Source organism: Clupea harengus, chromosome 5, assembly GCF_900700415.2.
Source record: "Clupea harengus chromosome 5, Ch_v2.0.2, whole genome shotgun sequence".
In the NCBI taxonomy this organism is placed as follows: Eukaryota; Metazoa; Chordata; class Actinopteri; order Clupeiformes; family Clupeidae; genus Clupea; species Clupea harengus.
This window is the reverse complement of record NC_045156.1, coordinates 2,453,281-2,474,414: the sequence shown is the minus strand read 5'-3', so window position 1 is coordinate 2,474,414 and position 21,134 is coordinate 2,453,281. Positions and strand designations below refer to the sequence as shown.

The 21,134-nt window shown below is 44.7% G+C and overlaps 2 protein-coding genes across 2 annotated transcripts; one reads left to right on the top strand and one right to left on the bottom strand.

Annotated features, from left to right (window-relative positions):
• Positions 1-22: 22 nt before the first annotated feature.
• Positions 23-11,683, bottom strand: LOC116220487. Its single transcript, XM_031567297.2, has 5 exons — positions 11,227-11,683; positions 8,313-8,539; positions 6,524-6,635; positions 4,369-4,464; positions 23-3,686 (listed from the first exon to the last, which is right to left on the bottom strand). The coding sequence occupies exons 1-5, from the start codon at positions 11,269-11,271 to the stop codon at positions 1,980-1,982; spliced, it is 2,187 nt and encodes a 728-aa protein (XP_031423157.1). The 5' UTR covers positions 11,272-11,683; the 3' UTR covers positions 23-1,979.
• Positions 11,684-16,988: 5,305 nt separating this feature from the next.
• On the top strand, positions 16,989-19,613 carry btg2 (B-cell translocation gene 2). The gene is made up of 2 exons (XM_012827875.3): positions 16,989-17,449; positions 18,108-19,613. The coding sequence occupies exons 1-2, from the start codon at positions 17,302-17,304 to the stop codon at positions 18,470-18,472; spliced, it is 513 nt and encodes a 170-aa protein (XP_012683329.1). The 5' UTR covers positions 16,989-17,301; the 3' UTR covers positions 18,473-19,613.
• The last annotated feature ends 1,521 nt before the right edge of the window (positions 19,614-21,134 follow it).

Here is a 21,134-nt window from a genome sequence, read left to right as displayed (position 1 = left end):
ATGCTGAAACAGTGACACACTGTGTCGCTAATTAAAATCTCACCTTTATTACAACCACATGTACATCATACCCCAAGAAAAAAGGGAAGTTGGTTTCAGAAGAGATACACAAGCCGGTACAAAAGAGCAGAGAGAGTCGGAACAGATTGGAGATGTAGAATGTTAGCTCGACATAGACTGGTGGTGGGTGGGGGTTGACTTTAAGTAAGATGTGCCCTGGAGCCTGATGAAGGAGTGCGGGGGGGGGGGGGGGGGCTTTTCTGAGGAAGAGGGAAAGGGGCTATTTTTGGCACCTCTGATCCGTGCGCAAAGCATTGCTAAATCCCATCTTTTTCATCCATTATTCACAACACTTGAGTCATTGTGAAAATGACGTGCACCTAAAGAAGAGGAAGGGGGGGGGGGTTTCCGGTGTTCTGTCTTTCTCTGTCTCCGTACGTCTGTTGCTCCCTCTTTCTCTGCCTCTGAACAAAACATAAGAGCCACTCTGGTAGAAGGTGAGAAATTGTGTCTTTTGCAAGTGCTCTTAGTGCAACAAGGTGTGCCCGTGTTCCACAAATAGTGTGAATGATGTAAACAGTAGCAGGAAGTAACGCCAAAGACCCACTGCATCAACATACCATTCATGAAATACTGTCAGAAAAACAAAACAAAACAAAAAAAAAACAGGTTCGGTAGATGGTAGTCTTCCAAGAGTTCACAGAGTTAATTTTCGCACCAAAAGTCATGTTCTTTTTTTTTCATATTTGGTATATCAACATGCAACAAATAATCAAATGTTGTAGATGTTGTAAATTCAAATGTGTTGCAATAAATATGACTAAGTAGATGTGTAAGTTGGCCCCGTAAGAAGTGTCCCTGGTAAGTCTCATAAGAAGTGCCTCGTAGTAGTGCACGCAGCTTACTGGAGGAGCAAACATGTAAAACAAGGACTACTGTACCACAGCAAATTCAGTCACCTAACTTAAGTGTATATTCTTCGGACTTAATCATTTTCATAGAATAAATTGTTGTATCACTCCTTTTGCTTTGTCTTTTTTTTTCTTTTTTTTTTTTTTTTACAAATGATAGAAAAGTACTTGTTTTCATTGTTATCATGACATCAATTGTGAGTTGCACGAGAAAAATATTTTTTTTTTGTTCCTTTTCAAACTACTGTACACAGTTACATGAAACTCTCCTAAAAACGAACAAAAAGAGGCAAACCTCTGACAGAACACAACCACTAAAGCGCTCAGTCTGCTCCAATTAGCCACACTTGCTCACAAGTTTCCTCCATAAGGCTATAGCTCAGGAATCAGCTGCAGCCCCTCCAGTTACTGTCAGTGGTTTGTCCACCAGTCAGCATGGAAAAATGGATCCGGTGTCTCTTTTGTGATTCAGAGGAAGCAATGGTGGTCTTGCTTTACATTAATGTCAGAGCTTTTGGCGTCCCTTCCACAAAAGACCAGGAGGAACTACGACTATACGTATATTTTAAGTTTTTTCATTTGGGGATGGAATTAAATTTAAAGTAAAATATCAATATGATTTTATTTAAACATTTTTGTACTACCACCATTAAAAGTGTGCAACAGTGATCAAAGTGCTGTATATATATTTAAATTGATTTGGTGGTGTTTTAGATGTACTGCAGTACGATTGAATGTGTAGTTGTAGTTTTTCTTTTAAAATACCCTGGCAGCACATTATTGCTTAAGTCATCTGGTAAAAATGCACCTCATTGTCGAGTGTTAACAAAAATCCAAATCCGGAAATCGCATTGATCTCGCTAACAAGAACTAAAACGAGCACTAGCATAAAATTTAACATTTAGATCGCAATAAACAAAATCATGATTATCATCGTCATCGTCATCACTGTGTTTTGCAAGTGTGTTTTGAATCCAAGGACAAGAGGTAGCCATATTTGGTGCAGGCAGAACACACAGACACACACATTCAGACACACAGACTCACTCTCACAGGTGTTCAGAAGTGCTACACAGTGGTGACCGTGAGCAGAGAGCTGGGGCAGAAGATCTCCTCGCCGCTGCCCAGCCGCGTGCCATGCGACAGCAACTCCTCCACCGTGGTCCAGTCATCCAGAAACTTCCGGTTGTGCTGGCGACTCAGCTTTCGCTGACTGAGCTCCAGCACAGTGCTGCAGCGTCCATCTCCCAGGGCGCCACCTTTGACGCTCCCGCTGCTGCTTCCTCCTCCGCCGCCGTAGGTGGCCCCCGCCCCTCCTCCGAAGCGGGCCTGCTGCTGCTGATGCTGCTGCTGATGCTGATGCTGTTGCTGCTGCCTCTGGATCATGTGCTCGCGGCGCTCTGTGCGGCTCCAGTAGCGGCCCGTGCGCACCTCGCTCTCCTCGTCCGTGCTCATGCCACCGCGCTCGTCGGCTAGCCGTGAGGCGCGGTCTCGCAGGAGCTGGTTCCGGAGCGCCCGTGGGTTCCCTGACGAGGCTTTCCGCGAGCCGGGCTCAGGCATGTGGGCCTCCAGTGTGCTGTAGAGCCCGCCGCCACCAACCGACCCCTGCCGCACGGCCGGCTTGGGCCAGGTCTCGTGGATGTCTTGGGATTGGGACGGGGTGTGGCCAAGGGTATGGAAGCGTGCTACCCGCTCGCGTTCCCGCACTCTTTCAGTCTCCCTCTCTCGCTCTCGTTCCCTTTCTCGCTCTCGCTCTCGCTCTCGTTCCCTTTCTCTCTCTCTCTCTCGTTCTCGCTCTCGCTCACGTGCTGCTGCAAGCTCAGCAATGTAGCTCTGATCCGGTCTGCTCTCTTGGCGGTAGTCGGTCAGAGGTTTGGGGCCATGGTCCCCATACAGTTCTCTGTGAGTGGGGTAGTGATGCTCCTGGGCGGGGGGCATTCGCGCATGTGGCTGCATAACGTTGGCGAAGTCGGCAGGATGTGATTGGACCAGCTCTCTTTCCGTCTGGAACTCAGGAGTGACTCCGCTGCCCTGGCCACTGTCACTACAGTGGTGTAGGGTGGCGCTGCAGTAGTTGGGGGATGAAGGGTGGCTAGCACGGCGCCGGGGCTCCATGGATGAGGGTCGGTGGTGCAGGGTCCGACTCCTCCTCAGCGTCCCCACGGATGCACTCTGGGGCGGCATTGGCCTTCGCTGCCCAGATGGGGTGCTGCAGGTGGACAGGCTGGCGTGAGGGTCTAACAGTGAGCCGCTGCTGGAGCTGTGGCGGTTCAGGCATGGACGCTCAGCCTTCCGGAACTGCACTGACGACACCCGAAACAGGCCACGTTGGCAGACCGCTGGGCCGTCCACCGTGGGCCCGAAATGGTTCTGGGGCTGGACCGTCAGAGCCTCTGGAATGGCCTCTAGTTCTCGGTGGACCTTCTGGCTGTCGCGCCGCTCCCGCGTGCACAGCTCCCCCTGGTGGTGCATACGAGCATTGTAGAGGCGCATGCGCTTCTCCAGAAGCCGCTGGAAACGGAGGAACTCCCCCGTACTGACGCTGTAGAAGCCAGAGTCACTCAGCTCGGAGGAGATAAACGATTCGGAGGAAGGAGAGCCTCCTCCGCCGCCTCCCATGTGGGCGTGGCACTCCTCTAGGCCCTCCTCTGTCTCTACACCCGAGAGCTCCCCCTGGTGGAAGCTTCCATCTGTCCAGCCCAGGCCGCTGTCCAGCTCGTGGTGCAGGGGCAGGTAGCCCACTTGCTTATCTTGCACAAAGTCCTCGTCCTCCGTCTGAAAAGTACAGACGTTCACCATCAGAAATAACACTTTAATTACAATGCTCTCTTTAGATTCAAATGATTATAGGTCAGATTAGGTACAACACACCTCTTTAAAACTTGTCACTGCTATCACTGTGTTAGATATGGCATGTATATTCTATATACACTACCATTCTATCATTTTGTAAACTTTTTATCTATTTTCCAAACCTGTAGGGCGGTGTTTACGATTTTTAGACCTTGTTTTTTAAGTTAATTTGACCTCTTATTCACAGTCTCAGTGAGGAACGTAACAAATATAGTTCATGTTGAAATCTACTAGTATCATGGACAATGAAACTGGAGGCTAAGCTCCTGTGATTCAACTCAGGATCCATTTCACTTCACGAGCTCTCCCCAGCATTAGGCCGATTAGTATTATGTTGTTGCCTGGCAACACATAACTTATTTACATAAAGCTCAGTTTTTTAGCTTTCTAAACCCTGACAGATCTGAGCGCATAACTACTTCTGCTCAAGGGCATTCAGCATTGCCTTCCCAACAGTTGGCAGGGTCTCCCAAATACTGTCAGGAAATGTTGCTCAACCTCCACCAAACACAGTGTATCATTGCTCCGCCACCTATCGGAAGCCTCCTAAAATGTACCCTAGCGGGCTCTCAGACGGAGTAATGGTTGTTAGGGCAAAGGCTACCTGGCTCTGGAAGCTGCTTGGCTCATCCAGGTTGGCGTTGCAGCAGCCAATTAAGCAGTTATGTCCTGGGGGCACTCTGCTGGGCATCTGAGGATCCTGAGGCAGGAAGAGGAAGAACACTCAAGAACACACAATCGCAGTCACCAGTAGAGCTGTCATTACTCAGTAGTTTAAGTTTATGTATCTACTTTTATCCAAAACGACTTATAAAATAATGCATAATCATAAGTCAAACAATACAAATACTGCATAAGAATACTGTAATATTGTCAGTGTAGCCTTGATAACTGAGAAGAGAGGTCATAAATCAGTCATAGAAAGATATACATTGCAACCTTTGATGATATTTTTATGTACATAACAGCAGTATTTATGCTTAGCCTTGGTGAGCTTTATGCACAGATTATGTGCAGACAGTGGTAATGGCGATTTCTGTAGTTAGAGCTTTTCATGGCATACAAACATTAGAAATGCAATCCTTACAGTAAAGACATATGGTTGTTGATGGAGATAATATCCAAACACTGTTAATGACTTAAGAATATAATAATCAAGTGCCTTGTATTATTAATTACCTTATATGGATCATGTTCTTATGTAAGCAGGAACATGGCTTTTCTGTGTTTCTGCGTGTGTGTAACTTAGAATATTAGGTGCCACTTAGTCTGCACATGTACAAGAGCATGTTTAGACCAGAAGTGATAAGAAGGTTCGAACTGTGCTTCTTCCGACCTTGCAAAACTTCCATCCTTGCCTCGGATATCAGAAATCCACCACGTGGTTATCTCGCTGAACGCTAAACTTCTGTCTATATAAACCTTGTGCGATGTGTTTATCATTGCTTCACTTTTATCCTTGTTTTGTGAGTGAGCCCAATTGCAATTGTTGTCTGTCTAATAAATATACTTATATGCAGCTCCGGAGTCCTGAGGTAACTAGGGTGAATTTTCACCTATCAGTTGTTTTTAGGGAGATTTGAGTATGTTCATTGTTCATGTGCTTAAATGTAAACAGCTTAAGTCGCCTGTTTGCAAATAGGCTACTGAAGTGTTTATATCCCGAATGCTATTGTGTGTGTGTATGTGTGTGTGTGTGTGCAGTGCATCCTTATGCTCTCAAGGGGGACTTCATTAGAAGCTGCTCTATATCCACCCACCATACACGTGAGCTCTGTTTATGTCTGTATTCTTCTTTGTGTGTGTGTGTGTGTGTGTGTGTGTGTGTGTGTGTGTGTGTGTGTGTGTGTGTGTGTGTGTGTGTTGGTGTGCACGTTTGGATCTGTGTGTGTGATACTCCATTTCAGCTCCCCGGTGCTTAACGGCAGGCATGAATAATTCCCCGCTTCTCAGACTGCAAAGACTGCTCCATTTTGAAAAATGCATTTGTTCAGAGGGAAACGCAGGCTGTGCCTCAGCACACACACAGGATTTTGTGTGAGTGCCGAGAGCTTGGAGTTCTAACCTGACCTGACACCCCACATCGGGCAGAGAAACCATATTGTGAATTTTTTTTTTTGGTACATTTGGTTTCCCATAAACCGAGAAAGACACACCTTGTGTTATACTTAGCAGCTGTTCCAACCACAAGCAGAATTACAAATGACAAACGTTCAAGTATAATACTTTGTATTCTTGTATTTAGTTTTGAGTAAAGGTGCTTCATTCAATTTTTCTGAGGTATTTGACTTCAAAATATTTTCCTGTTTTTTTCCTTCACAATTGCCTCTCGGTAGGTTGTAAATTGCAGTGATTAAGAGAGCGCACCCAGTCTGAAAACGCATCTCTCCTTAATGAGATCTGACTCAGTGCTCACATGCAACAGAGCAATCATTCAGCCTCCAGGACCCAACAGTTGTATCTGTGCTGCCACTGTGTGTGTGTGCGTGTGCTCGCTGTGAGTGTGTGTGTGTGTGTTTGCGCTTGCTTTAAATGTATTTGTGTGTGTGTGTGCGTGTGTGTGTGTGTGTGTGTGTGTGTGTGTGTGTGTGTGTGTGTGTGTGTGTGTGTGTGTGTGTGTGCGTGTGTAGGAGGGAAGCATCGGTCCGTGAGAGGAACGGCACACTCCACTCTGGAAGCAAAACAGTAAAACAGCGGCGAATGAAGCCATCAAGAAGCAGTCGCCAGCGCTCCCCATTGTCATGGTAACTGCCTCTCACCTGGTAGTTAAGGCGCTGCATGTCCTCCATGTCTCGTGGCGCGTTAGGCAGGTATTCGTACCTGGCCCCCTCTCGCAGGTCACGAGGCAGACTCATGTGGTTGTAGTAGAGCCTTCCGGGATCAGACAAGCCCAGAATCAGAACTCAAATGTCTCCACTACATTTCCACTACGCAAGACTGTTCACTTTCACATCACTGTCCCATATACGAACCTATTACAGATTGACTGTACACTTTGGATAAGGAATGACTTCTTTGTTTGCTCTGTCAAATATAAGTGTTGACCTAGGGACAGACCAACATAGATGCAGCATATTTAGAGGTGGAGCAGTCGTCTGTAACCAAAAGTGTGAAGATGACAAAAGGCAAAAATAGCCTGTTAAATCAGCCTTCTGTACGCATCACACCACTAAAATAGAACCCTGCAGTACTGTGAATACATGTATTTCTGCGTCTGTGTAAGTTGTGCTTGTTAATAATTAATTGTGGCAATGTATTCCCTGAACTGGTGGTGGTGTATGTTTAATTGGATTTCACAGGTGAATGCAAAAGTAGGTTGCATTTTCCTCTATTCTGTCAGAATGTATTTGTGTTGAAACAATGGTGATGGTACTTTGTGTTTTTATAAGTAATTAACCTGTCTGTAAGTTAGGTTTGTTTTGGTCCAATTCAGCAACGATCATCTGAAGCATTTGGGCTTTATGTGAGATAAAGGACAGACTCATTTTGTCACTGGGTTTTTCAATAAAAAAAAGTGATTCATTGGAAATGTAAGGTATTATAAGAAACAATTAGCAAGTTATGCTAGCCCACAACATTTAGATATAGACTAGGCTACTTATTCTGGAAACTAATGGGACTAATTAAAAATTGTCCTCACACAGTCGCCAGAGGAAGGTCTAATGAAGTTAAGTGAACCAATGAGACTCATTTGTAGCAACATGGGTTGTGCCCGTTCATACCAAAATCCACCTGCGCCGAGTTGAGTAACACGACTGAACCATTTCAGATATAAAATCAACATGAACTGAACCCCTGGTGTAAATGGGGCACATGTGAATTCCTGTGAGTCAGCATAGGTGCTAATATGCCTGTCTGTATACCTCAGCATGTAGGTGTGCAGGTGATAGGCAGAACACCTGTGTTGGCGAGAGATCTGCCTTACATGCTGTGACTTCATGGAGGTGTAAAAGTGGCACACCTGTCTGCTGTCTCTGTGGCTGTGCAGCTGACGCACCTCTTCGCGTTGATTATGTATCTCTTTGTGCACCTGTCTATGAAGGCACTATAACTCTATACCACCGCATGTGAGGGACATTACCTGATTGTATACGTCACTAGGTTATATGCCATATACCTCTCTTTGTCACTGCCATACCTTTGGCTGGGCAGTACATGTAATCTATCTACACCTGTATACGTAATCTACACCAGTACACGTAATCTGTCCTCACCTGTCCTTTCAGATGTAGCTTTATCTCTGTTTGCACAACCACTCCATGGCAATGAACCACTTTGTATGTAACTGATTAACCTTTATGGATCTCTATGTAGTTGATTTTGGATCTATCTCCACCTCTATATCTAGGTGATGTACGTCTTTGTACAATTGTCTATCTAGATGATACCCTGTACACCCCTCTGTCTTATTGATGTATTCCTCTGTACATTTGTATGATATGTGCTTGTCTGTGCATCTCTATCTAGGCGATGTACATCTCTGTAAACCTTTCTATCTAGGTGTTATAGCTCACTGTACAGTTCTGTGTAGTTGTGCAGGTGACTCACCTGTCTGGATAGGGGTGGTTCCGGGGCATTGTGGATGCCACCCCACAGCCCAGACCCCTGAGGGGGTCCCAGGGCCGCTCCGTCTGCGTGCTACAGTCGGATGTCCGGTGCAAGTGCAGGCTCCTGCCTTGTCGCCCATCAATCTGCAACATGATTGGCTGCTCGTAGCGGGCCAGGATGCGCAGGGCATCCTTCTTGCGGATGTGGCTCAGGTCCCGGCTGCTGACCTGAAAGGGAAGAGTGAACGCAGAGTAAAGACCTCTGACAGGAGGTGGACCAGACCACATGGGGACAGAAACGCAGGTTGGAATGCCAGTGATATGATATTCCAAAGGTCAGCAAAGTGGCACATAGTAGCAGCTGTTTCATCATTCCACATAAACCCCACACTCATTCATTCATTCATTCATTCATGTTCTTCACCTTCTCTCTATTGTCTTCAGGGACAGTTCACAATATCAAAGTCTCATTTAAAGGCTCACGTGCAATAAGGAGTATGCAACCAATGGCCTGTGTGGTAGACGTGGGGCACAAATAAGAAATGTACAACTGCCTGTTGGACCCCAAATCATTACTGACTGTGGAAACTTCAAGCAACTGGGATTCTGATTCTGTGCCTCTCCACTCTTCCTCCAGACTCTGGGACCTTGATTTCCAAACGAAATGCAAGTAGGACGAGTAGGCATACCAGTATATCCCGTATATTCATATATTTATCATAGAACAGAAACAGTGAAACTGTTCTTCATTTTTAGTGTGAAGGCCAAAAAGGACACAGGATCAACCATAAATCACACAGACCAAACTGGGACATTGAATAAGTACCCAGTACTGGGGCAGAATGATAGAGGAGACAGGCCTTGCAGTGTCTTTTCAAAAACAAGGGCTGCTCTTGGTACCAAAGTCAAAGCCATTTGGACTGGATAAATGAAGCTGCCCTGTACTGCACTGGGATGTTTTTTTTTATAGCCTCTCTTCTTTGGAACAATGCACTCATTCCATCTCTCTCCATCCATCTGTGATGTCAGATGAGTCATGTGATTTAGACACAGAGTGGGATGGAATCTCACAAACCATTTTTGAAACAAATTCTAGTGGCTGTGCAAGCCCCCACAAAGTAGTATCTGTGCTTCTGTCTTGTTTTTATGGTTACAAAAACTAAATCTCTATCTTCTGTTTCTGCTCCAGAGTGGCAGGTCCTTTCACCCTGGATACATTTCTATCCAGCGCATGTGCACGTGCATGCATACATACACACGTACATCCCGTGGCTCCGAGCCTAGGCCGTTTAGATTTAGTGTTTTGCCCAGGAGCTGAGCCACTGTACATCCCACCTGAAAGTGGCACCAGTGAGTCTGCGGTCACCAGGGCCTTTCCCGGGGCATAGGGGGCTGACCTCTCCGCCGGTTCCTCCGGGGAAGGCCAGTGGAAAGCGTCCTTAACGGAACACGACTCCCAGGCGAGCGGCTAGAGCTGCCTCTTCCGCTGCGCTGCCCGCTTGTAATGACACAAGCACACAGCATTTTCATAACTAATGTACATCACTGGCATGACTCATGCCCCAGAGACATCACATCGCACCAAGAGAGGCCGAGAGATGGGGAAAGAGAGAGAGAGAGGCAGTGTGCGACTTTTTTTTACATGCCTTAATGTGTAAAACTGCAGGAAAAAGGGCGATCGTCATTATGATGTTGACAATTGTGTGAGCGGATGGGCATGGGTAGACTGTGTATGCATACCATTGTTTGTCCATGTGTGTGTGTGTGTGTGTGTGTGTGTGTGTGTGTGTGTGTGTGTGTGTGTGTGTGTGTGTGTGTGTGTGTGTGTGTGTGTGTGTGTGTGTGTGTGTGTGTGCGCGTGCGCGCGCGCGTGCATCTACATAATCTCAGGCTGTCTTTTTGTCCGTGATTTTTTATGACACGCTAACCCCACAAGCAGGACATGCTCAGCCGAGCACACACATCCCTTGCATGGCTTCCCTGCTGCTACAGCGGTGCTTCTGCCATTCCCCCGGCTCTCAGCATCTCCCTACACACACACACACACACACACACACACACACACACACACACATGCCTTTTAACAGCGCGTGTCACCCCTGCACAGGCTACAAGCTCTAATAAGACAGTACTGTGTACATTAAAACTCTTCACACAGATATACAAAAGCACCCATGTGAATAATTAAAAGACACACACGGCCACATACATGTGCACGCTCTCTCACACACACACACACATATAGCCACTGCTGTGGTGTGCTACTTGGACCACCGGTGTGAAGCCATAAAATGGCACCTGTAAAATAACGTGCTGCGAAGGTGGGAGAAGCGATGGGTGTCCAAGGCTCCAGCAGGAGCGAGACTAGCGAAGCGCTGTGCTTCAGGGGGAGGGAGGGAGGGAGAGGAGGGAGAGAGTGGGATGAAGGGAGACAGAGATGGGAAGAGGGTGGAATAGAGGGATGAGGAGAGAGGGATGAAGGAGGAGAGGAAGAGGAGTTTGGTAGTGGTAGATCAACAGCGCTGTCAGTCCGTGTCATTGTCAAGTCTTGGTCACATGAGAATACCAACACACACACTCACACACACATGCTTCTCTCCTATCTCAGTCACACACACTTACGCACCCTCACACACATGTATATTTAGGTATGCTGAGAGGGGGAGTTTGACAGCTGCATGTGCAAAATCTGATACAACACACAGATGTTCTATCAGGGCAGAGGGATCACTAGCGCCCACACACACAAGCACACACACCCACACACACACATGCACACACTCTCAACATCGCTCAGCTCTGTAGCTCCTTAGTCTAATGATTTACCCAAACCCAGCGTGTTTCACCCATCCCCACTCACACACACACACACACACATTCAAACCCAAAAGGAAGGCACTGGAGATCATACTCACCCCCATTCCATCCCCATACCACGGCCCAGACAGCCTGCAGCCCATTGCCACGGCAACAGATGAGCAGGACTGTTTGCCAATCCAGTCAACGTGCGGGTGTGCGGCAACCAAGCCGAGACAAGAGGAAGATGAGGAAGAAGAGGATGAGGGTTTACGGGGAGGAAGCTCAGTATGTAGCCGAGCTATTCCCCCCTCCACAGCTGCGCGTAGTGATGCTCCACCTCAAGAACAGCAGCAGGAGCTTGCCTGTCAGTGACAGCCGCGCTCGCTGTCTCTCCCTCACTCTGGGTCTAGTTCCCTCCCTCCTTTCTCTCTCTCTTACTCTCTCTCTATCTCTATGTCTCTCTCTCTCTCTATCTCTCCACCTTCTCTGGCGCTCTCCCATCCTCTGTGCCAGCCTTGTGCACAGGCTCCTCCTCTCCTGATAGCCTCCCCTCTTGGAGGATGCATAGTAGCCCTGCTGGAGCGTGAACCCCCCCCCCCCCCCCCCCTTTTTCAATACACACACACACACAGAGACACACACGCATGCTTCTATACACATGAAACACACTCTGTTGTTCACAGACACACACACACCATTATAATTGGTTGACTGCCATAGCCAGTTAGATGGTTTGCCAAGTGGTAGAAGCTACCATTTAGCCCTCACATGCAAACTTCTGCCTGGACACAGTAGGCTGTGGGAGATGGAGTGAAAATTCTTATCTTCAATAGATTTTTTTTTCATGTGGCTTTTCCCCATCTCCTTCCCCTTATCTCTTCTGTCTAAGGCTGGAAACTCATCCTCCACTCCTCTTCATCTATCCACTCTCATGTCTTGTGGTGCCCTGAGGAATCTGCCTCAAGAGTAGTTTTACTTCAATCTAGGAGTGACACATATTGAAGACTCACTATTTGGAGAAAAAAACATCTCAAATACAAAGATCAGCTTCTAGCTTAAAGAAAACTTTTAAAGAATCTATGAGGGCCAAAATAATTAAGTAAAAAAGGTAATTATGCAGCACTAAGAGGATGGGGTGCTGAATTCTAACTCCAAAGCTACCATTTTTTGTTTCGCACTAGACCTGAAGCTGACTAAAAGATTCAGATTCAGGTCAGATTGATGCTTGGCTGTCATCTGCTTAGTCTCTGTGAGTGTGTATGTATGTTTTGTGTGCTTGTGATTATAGTTATTGTAAGGATTATTGATCTCTCTGCTTTTAGCTGCCAAATCCCTTTACCTTCTGTGTTTATTTGATTGGTTCTGATGATTTGCGTGTTTGGTGAATCTATATTAGATGGCATGGTAATATTGGGTGAAGGTCAGAAAAATGAGGGTTTAGCCTGACTTATTAACTCCATTCAAATACAGAAGTATTTGCTGTTCCTTTTCTGAGCAGGCAGTAAATGCACCTGCACTTTGTCCATTACCTTAATCTTTCATGCTGTCATTGTCCTATGGAAATGCAATATTACACTCTGCTGTGCTATAGAGCCATTGTCACGTAATCAGGGTATCCATTTGTGCATGCATGTGAATGAAATTTCTATGGACTTGCCATGTGCAATTACAATACATCTTCTAAATTGAATTACTACTGTGAAGCACGCAGGTTATTCACTAAAAGTTGTGGCGATATGTTAATGCATGTTTTTTTTTTCTATAAATGTGCTAGTGTGTGTGTCTGTGTGTGCACATGGTCATATGTGTGAAGCCTTCGTTCTTGCAGAGATCGCTCATTTGCAAGTGTTCAACTCTGTTTTTTAATAGATTTGGTGAGTTGTGTAGGTGGAAAAGAAATATATATATAGAGAGAGAGAGAGAAAGAGAGAGAGAGATCACGTCTGAAACTACACGTGCCTGAGACAACTGATATATGCACATAGCTTAATTTTGAAGCAAAGCACTCACATGAAAGCACACACACAACACACACACACACAGACTACACAAATATTTAACATGTTGATGTTAAAAATATCCCCACGATTGTGATGGAGAAAAACAATGCTTCCTCACGCTGCACACAAACACCCCCACACACTCACAGCATAAATTATATACAGTCCATACTGTTACTATAAATAGCAGCTCCTGTGCACCCAATGGAAGGCATACACACACACACATGGCTCCTTTCCTCTAGCTGAGAGGCGCTAAAGGGAAAAAAAACACCATTGCACCAGCACCCCCACCCCCATTCTGAAGCTGAGAGCGATTGAAGCTTCTCCCCGTTTTCCCCAAGTGGGGATTCCTACCATGTTTGTTTCTTACGACCATGCATTTGTGTGTGTCAGTGTTGCTATTTCCAGGCACCACTCACAGAGGTGTGTCCCTGAATTTGTGTGGATTGCAGAACATCCTAAATGTACGCAGTTTGTTGGCGGAGCATGTGTTATATAATAAATATGCCTTTTTTTCCTGTACATACATGCTTAAAATTTCAGTTGAGCCATAGCACTGATATACTGCCAGCATATGTGTTAACCCCAAAAGCAGATGTGAATTAAGTGTACTCCTATGATCAGCATGTTTAAATGAAATCCTCATATTTGTACATGTTGGGGGAGAATGTAGTTTTATTTTGCAGTGGTTAGAGAGAGTGTGAATCTATTTTGCAGTGGTTAGAGAGAGTGTGAATCTATTTTGCAGTGGTTAGAGAGAGTGTGAATCAATTTTGCAGTGGTTAGAGAGAGTGTGAATCTGTTGAGAGCCAATGGGCCAGAGAGACATGTCATGAGGGGGCAGTCATCTGAAACTCAAAAAGACAAGGGTGCCAGACAGAGCCATTGTCAAGTGGGCCACCCTGTTAATGGTTTCTCTATTGATCTCTAAAATGATAGCTTGCATGCCATTAAAATTGAAATTAGTTTCAATCCAGTCCCTCAGATTAATTACACTGAGAGTAAATTGAGACAGTTTGTTGGACTGCAATCAGCCCTCAGCATTTAACACTTCCATAGCCTCACTGGTTCAAAAGTGAGTGTATCAGAATGACAATCACATACTGTAGATGTTGAACCATTGTCAGGATTAGTGGGCTGTTCACTCAACCAAAAAAGCAAAACCCTTTATAATGTATATTTATGGATCTATTTTCTAAATGTCTCGACATAGCGACACAGATTTCCACTTTCCTCAAGCTTTTTTTTTTTTTTTGTCTCATAACCGCACTCTTAACTCATCGGCCAGCTTGCTCAGCTGAAAGCTCTCGCCCCTGTGTGTTGCCCGCCTCTATGGTTCATGACTGTCAAGTCGTGTTACATTGCACTTCTTTCCACCGGCATATTTGAGGAAGCGGGTCTCTGAGTAAATCAGGGACTCTGGTGGAGGAAAAAGCAAGCCAAGCAAACCGCTCCATGTTTGTTGGTTATGCATTAGCGAGTCCACATTCTCGAGACAAGAAGGCCAAGGGGTCCTTTTAAAATCTCATGGGGTAGGAAGGCTAATGCGTAGGAGAGGTCGGCACTTCCATCATACCATTATTGATTGCACCTCTACATACATTATTTATTGTATAGCCAGGTCTATTTTAAACCTCATGTGTGAGGTGAGTTGAGGGAAGTGAAACATAAATAAACACATCATACTTAACAAACAGAAAGCACTGGAAGTTGTGCAGAAAGAATACCTTTGTGGTAAGCAGCTCTCAGCCCCTCATGTTTTGATGATTGACACAGGCCCAGCCAGTGTTGGGGCTTCTCCCTTTTCAGCCTCAACCCAACAGAGCAGCCTCCTCCATCTTGTATTTTTCATCCTTTTTTTTTTTTAAGAAATGCCAAGACCCAGTGGAGGGGAGCACACTGGCGTGGGAGGCAGTCACGTGAGGTGCTTGAGGGAGATGTCAGCTTTCATCAGCTGACAAGAGCTCTGTGCTGTGGGACGTGTAAGGGGTGGGGGGTTTGGGGGGGTGGGGGGTGTGCTAGGGAGATGGGGGCCTGACCACAGCCATATGTGTGAGAGCAGACACAACCTCGGGGTGGGGGGGGGGACAACACACATTTGCTCCACTGATTTGTAAGCGCTGCAGACAGGGCCCTCCTACACACGCTGAAGGTTGAGGGTCCCTCACTGGTAGGAAGCAGTGCCTCTGGGGCCAAGGACTCTGCTTCATCGTCTCATTGTGTGCGAACGCTTTTGTTAATTGCCCGTCGCGGTGAAAGGAAAGCGGACACACACACACACTGCAGACAGGAGACCCTTGCGTTTTGTGTACAATCATATTGGATCAGTGGCCACAAAGAAATGGAAGCTTTACAGGAGTACTGTGCTGAAATGGAGCAGCAGACTCAAAGGCTAGGACAGCTGACCTTCTTCATTCTGATGGCCTAATGCCAAAGTGGGTCAAAAAAAGGCTTGCGAGTGGTATGCAATGCATATGCAATAATTGTTGTTATTGATAATTTCAAACAGACCTGTAAACTCCCAAATACAGTTATGCATTTTAATCTAATCTATGAAATCGAAAGCACTTTTGGCTCCTTGCATGATCAATTGAAAGGTAGACCAGAAGGACAATAAGTCAGTTATGCTGATGCAAGGTAGCCTAGTTTTTTTAGCTCAAAGATATAAAAATGTACACACAGAGAGATCCGCACTCTGGCTCATTTTGTACAGGTAGTAAACAAATCAAGAGTAGTTTGAAGTGTTGACACTTAAAATAAGTGCTGACTATTATTTATTACAGACTCAAATACTATTTGGTGAGTTATCTTTCGTGGGCACATGTGCCACATTTAGACTACTTCCACCACCACAGCTACACTGACATTGTTAAATCCAAGCACAACAAATTGCAGTTATACACGAGATCAGATGTTTAAATTCCTTGTGCCTTCACATGTTTGAAAGATCTTTCAGCATCACATCTTCAAAATGCATTTTCCTGAGGAGTACAAATATCTTAATAGCCAACGTTTGTCATAAATGTGCAATTTACTAATGGCTGTACAGCATGTGTCCATATTGGAATGATTGATGTCGGAATGCCTGATGTCCATATACAGTTTAGATGTGCTTATCGTGTATTCTTTCTTACTTTGCAAACTATTAATAAAAAACAGTCGTCACTGAAGATCTGCTGCGAACGTTTAAATAACGTTTCACTTCCCCATGCAAACACCAGGTGTCGCTGCGCTACCACCAGGCAGATAAGCTTTGTTTTACAGCATGGTTCAGATATAAAAAATGAGCGAAAGGGGGATTTCTTTCCGACTGGGGAAAAGAAAGAACTCTGCAGCCAAGGTAAAGTTATACCGAGTGGAGAAATGTCCCCAACATGTAATCCATACGAAGAATAAACTATGTGGAATTAGATTGCTGACTTGAATTAAACAGCGGTTGTCATATCTGTAACTAATTTATTAAATGTGTTCACAAAACAGACTGCGCTGATCCCAGCATTTGCAAATATGTGCGAGTTTCGACGAGCATAACATGGCGAACAAGGGTTTAGTTATGAATTGATACCATAACCTATGCTCCCTGTCTCTTCCTTATTTTAGGGACGTAACTTACGGTAAGGGTGGTATATATTTTGTACTTTTTCGTAAATACCTCGAAGTTATTTGGTTATGTTCTGACGTCAATCTCTATATTAGGAGGTGGTCGGAAGCAAATTTGCGTCTACATCACAGTACTCCAAATGTTTTCCATGACACCAACCAATCACCATGGTAGGAGGGTTCTGGTGTGGTCTCTCATTGGATGATGTTTACATCAATCGACAGAGTGATCAAATGACACCATTCTTTCAGCGTTTTCCCCAATAAAGGGGAGAGCGATAACAACAAGAAGGTTCAGAACACAGCTGAGGTTGGGAAGATAGGCCACGACACCGAATCTTCCGGACTCAGACTCAATAATGCGCGATTTTTTCAGCTAAAACGAACTTTTTGCTTTGTTAATCTCAATGCTGCTGACTTTTCACTTGGACGACATCAAGATAAGAGTGACGTTGCCGTAGCCTGCCATCACAGCTAACATATCACTTTGTCAGTCGTCTAGTACCTGCACTTTGGCTCCTGGACGTTTTTGAAATATCGAACAGAAACGGCTAATTGCCTAGAAACCCTTAAGATATTTTGAAGAAAATGAACCACAGCTACGGAACCAAAGCAGAAATGGGCCCCGAGGTAACCGCCGCGTCGAACTTTGTTTCCAGACTGCTGAGAACAAGGGGCTATCTCAGCGAGCAACAGCTTTCGGTTTTCAGGGATTGTCTCACGCAAGCTTTGTCAGGTACCTACCCATCTTTTTCTTATGATATCAATACTACAGATACTGTCTAAACGAAATGGTTAACCAATGTATACGAGGTGTTTCAATTTTAATGTTAACTTGCAAGATAACTGATTAGCTAAAGTTAGCTATCTAGCTAAGTCCCTACTTGGCCTGCTCACGCTATAGCTAACTGCTATCTATAGCTAGTTTTACGATGCTAGCAATTTCTGCATGTTAGCCGATTTAAGCAAGCCAGTTAGCATAACGTTGCTAACTCTGGCTAGCAACCAGACAAATGCATCCGTCGACAAAACAGGCGATTGGAGAGCATATAAGTGGACATGAATAGAGGATTCATCATTTATCAACCAGTCTGTCGTTAATGTAGTGTTATTTGACGTTAATTTCGATGTCGACAAGACCGCTGTAGATTCACGAGAAATCCAATAATTTGGCAATTGGCGTACCTAGGAAGCGAGAGTTTAGCTTATGTGGATTTGGTTTTACCTCGCCATTACAGTTTTGCCACCAAATTGGTAACATACAGGATCATTTATGGTCTCTGCTATGAAACGCAGACGTGGCCTGCGTAGGAAGTTCGACATAGTACTGTGTTCATTATTATTTGATTAATCTCGCTAATGTTAATGTAATCCTTTGTTTGTTTCCTAAACAGAACACTACCAGCAGCACTGGTTCCCCGACAGACCACAGAAGGGATCTGGTTATCGATGCATCCGCATTAACCACGAAATGGACCCCATAATTTCTAAAGCTGCAACTAGGATCGGAGTACCTTGTGAACAGCTGTTCACGCTTCTGCCACGGGAGTTGACCCTCTGGATTGACCCCTACGAGGTCTCCTATCGGATCGGGGAGGATGGTTCCATATGTGTTTTGTATGAAGCAGAGGCCCCTAAAACCAGCACCGCACCAGCCAACCTCAGTGCTTCCCCATTTGATCAGACTTGCAAGAATCAGTTTCTGATGGGTGGTCGTAATAGCCCTCCCAAAAACTACCTGATTAATGTGTCCAGCTAAAGTGAGAAACCATCATGAGGCTCTGAAAACTGGTGTTGTGAGTTGGTGTGAGCTGTCGACCACCCACAGTATATTGAGTAAATTCCTGGAATCTGGGCATCTCAAGATATTCTAACCCCTTTTAATGTAACTTAATTCTTATTTAATTGTGAGTGAACATTTCAAAAGCACTGCTATTCTTGGAGGAATGGTCCCACTTGGCTCATTGCATTTAGGGTTAGAATTTGAAATATTGTCAGGCGCTTTTTTGCACTACTGGTACTTTCTGGGTCTAGTGTGCATTTATCCTGTGATACTTGCATGCCAAATTAAACTGGGACCTTACTTGTACAAGACATGAACACTGGGGCTGGCAATACTTTCTCTTGGTGCAATGAGCCCCACACCTAATATTCAGGAACACAAAAGACATAGGCTAATTGGAGTGAAGGTATTCTCTCAGGCACCCACAGTGATCTTTGTTTGGCAATGTATTTTCTGTTATTGTTGTGTCAATCAAATGGGAACACAAGTTCACCATTGAGGGGTGGACTGCTTGAGGACCCAAAAATAAGCGACAGCTGCTTTTCTGTGTACCTCCTGCCTTAACTGTAATGTGACCATTTCTAGAACTATGACCATCATTTGCCAAACTCTCATTCCAATCCTGTTGTGCAATATTTTACAGTGTTCCAAAAATGGGTTTGTTAATGTCCTGTTGTTGTTCTGAATCTTGATATTTACTTCAATTTACTTTGATTTACAAAAGCTAAAACACCAAGACTGTGGAAGGCGTTTTGTTTCCGTCATGTTTCCTTTGGAAACAATCTGAATGTTTTAAGGAGGATTGAATTATTCTCTCCCCCAAATAAGTTGCTGTTTTTGTTAAGTGAATTAATGCTGTGAGGTGGTTGGTTGGCAACACGCCTGTTTTCACTGCCAGTGTGACGTTCTCATTCTCTGTAGCATTCTCCCACCAGGGCTGTTGAGCAGCGCTGTTCTTGTTTACTTTTTTGTAGATGGAGATAAATGTAGTTTGTAAGCTATTTTAAACACAGTATGCTTTTAAAATGTACATTCTTTTTAAATGAATTTGTGCATATATAGAGACCTGTACAGTTTGGGGGGCAGTTTTATTACAATAAACCTTTTATGAATTTTATTCTGAAGTTCTCTTTCTTATAATCTGCTGACAATGAAACTTGTCAAACAACACCCTCTGTACTGAATAAGTTGTATTATGCTAAAGATACTTTTTTAATAATTTTTTTTATATATAATTGGTTGTCTGTTCAGTGTGATTGGTATTTGGACTGGCCATAGATTCCCAAAATCAGGGTACCATGTGGTAACTGCACTTATGCAACTCATTCCATTGCATTGATTATGTTTCATGATCAGGAATCTGATTTTTCTCGCTTGTTGATTTTCATCAAGATTTTCATTGGACTAGGAATTAACCCTCAATAGTTAGTCTAGGCATGCTGAGTAGTCTTGGCATGCCGAGTCAATCTGAACAAACCCAGTTTAGCTTTGGTTTTGACAAGGAGAGGCATGTCTAGGTCGCTGTGGCGATCTAATTTCTGTTAGTTGGCCATAGATTGCGACTTGGAATTATACATGCTGCTTTAAACAAACCCTTGTGGATAAGGCACGGTGAAAGTGAGGCATTTGGCAGAGAATTGGGCCTGATTATTCCCCTTCAAAGACATCCTGAGGGAAAGGCAAGTGGTCAGATTTTGGAGACTGATGGTGTGCATTATTTTTTCAGATCCAAGTCCTGTTTGAGTACAACTAGTCCTTCCAACACAAAGAAACAGTGGTCTGAGTATTTCTACACTAACAGATCCAGTCATGTAAAATACCCAATTAGACTTAAATGCAAATTACTGCTCTGACAAAAAGAGGAGACATTTCAGCAGTTTCCCTGAATCTACATCTACATGTCAGGAAACTCCTGAAGGATAGGTTCCTGTGAAAATGGTCACTGCATGAAGCTGATTTGTTCATTGTGGAGCTTGGCGCAGGACCATGTTTTTCAGGTTTTGTTTGTGTATTCAGGGAGGACAAAGGGGCTGAAGGGAAATATGTCGTGGCTTGTACACGAGCTGATATGGAGAAGACATCAGGCTCATTTATATTGTGTGTGCTAAATATACAAGTCATTTTGGTGTTCATCCATCAGCCATGTTTCTTCTGTTACACAGGAATTTGTGTTCAATACCACATGCTTACTCTATATCTAGGGAGTGGAGCTTATCTCATGGGCTCTGTAGAAAATCCTGCAATAATTTGTGCTATTAACCATCATGTTAAGATGGTCCATTATATTCTTACTTACACACATAAAAAAGACAATTGGCAAAACATTTTAAACTGTCTAAGAAGAAAGGTATAAAAGCACAGATGCTTGGTTTCTGTCACACATACACACCAAATGACAGAGGAAGAGGGTAGTATCTGAACTGTGGCTCTGTGCTTTGTGATAGACCCCATCTCTTCATGACCATATCCAAAAGATCCCTTTCGTCTCCTGTGGTGGCTGTGAAGGCACGCTGTATGTGTGATTCCATTTCCATAAGAATTGCCCCAGTAAAAAAAACACTAAGGGGGCACTTGCAGAGCCTATCACCCCCCACTACCAACCCCCAACCCCTGCTTTCCTGCCCACTCTGCGGTATGT

Bases quoted from the DNA above. Each gene is read 5' to 3' on its own strand.
- LOC116220487 (XM_031567297.2), bottom strand. From the start codon at position 11,271: ATGGGCTGCAGGCTGTCTGGGCCGTGGTATGGGGATGGAATGGGG. The intron at 8,540-11,226 runs GTGAGTATGATC...CTTCCCTTTCAG, and splicing joins GGTATGGGGATGGAATGGGG to GTCAGCAGCCGGGACCTGAG. The intron at 6,636-8,312 runs GTGAGTCACCTG...TGATCCCGGAAG, and splicing joins AACCACCCCTATCCAGACAG to GCTCTACTACAACCACATGA.
- btg2 (XM_012827875.3), top strand. From the start codon at position 17,302: ATGAACCACAGCTACGGAACCAAAGCAGAAATGGGCCCCGAGGTAACC. The intron at 17,450-18,107 runs GTACCTACCCAT...TTTCCTAAACAG, and splicing joins TCTCACGCAAGCTTTGTCAG to AACACTACCAGCAGCACTGG.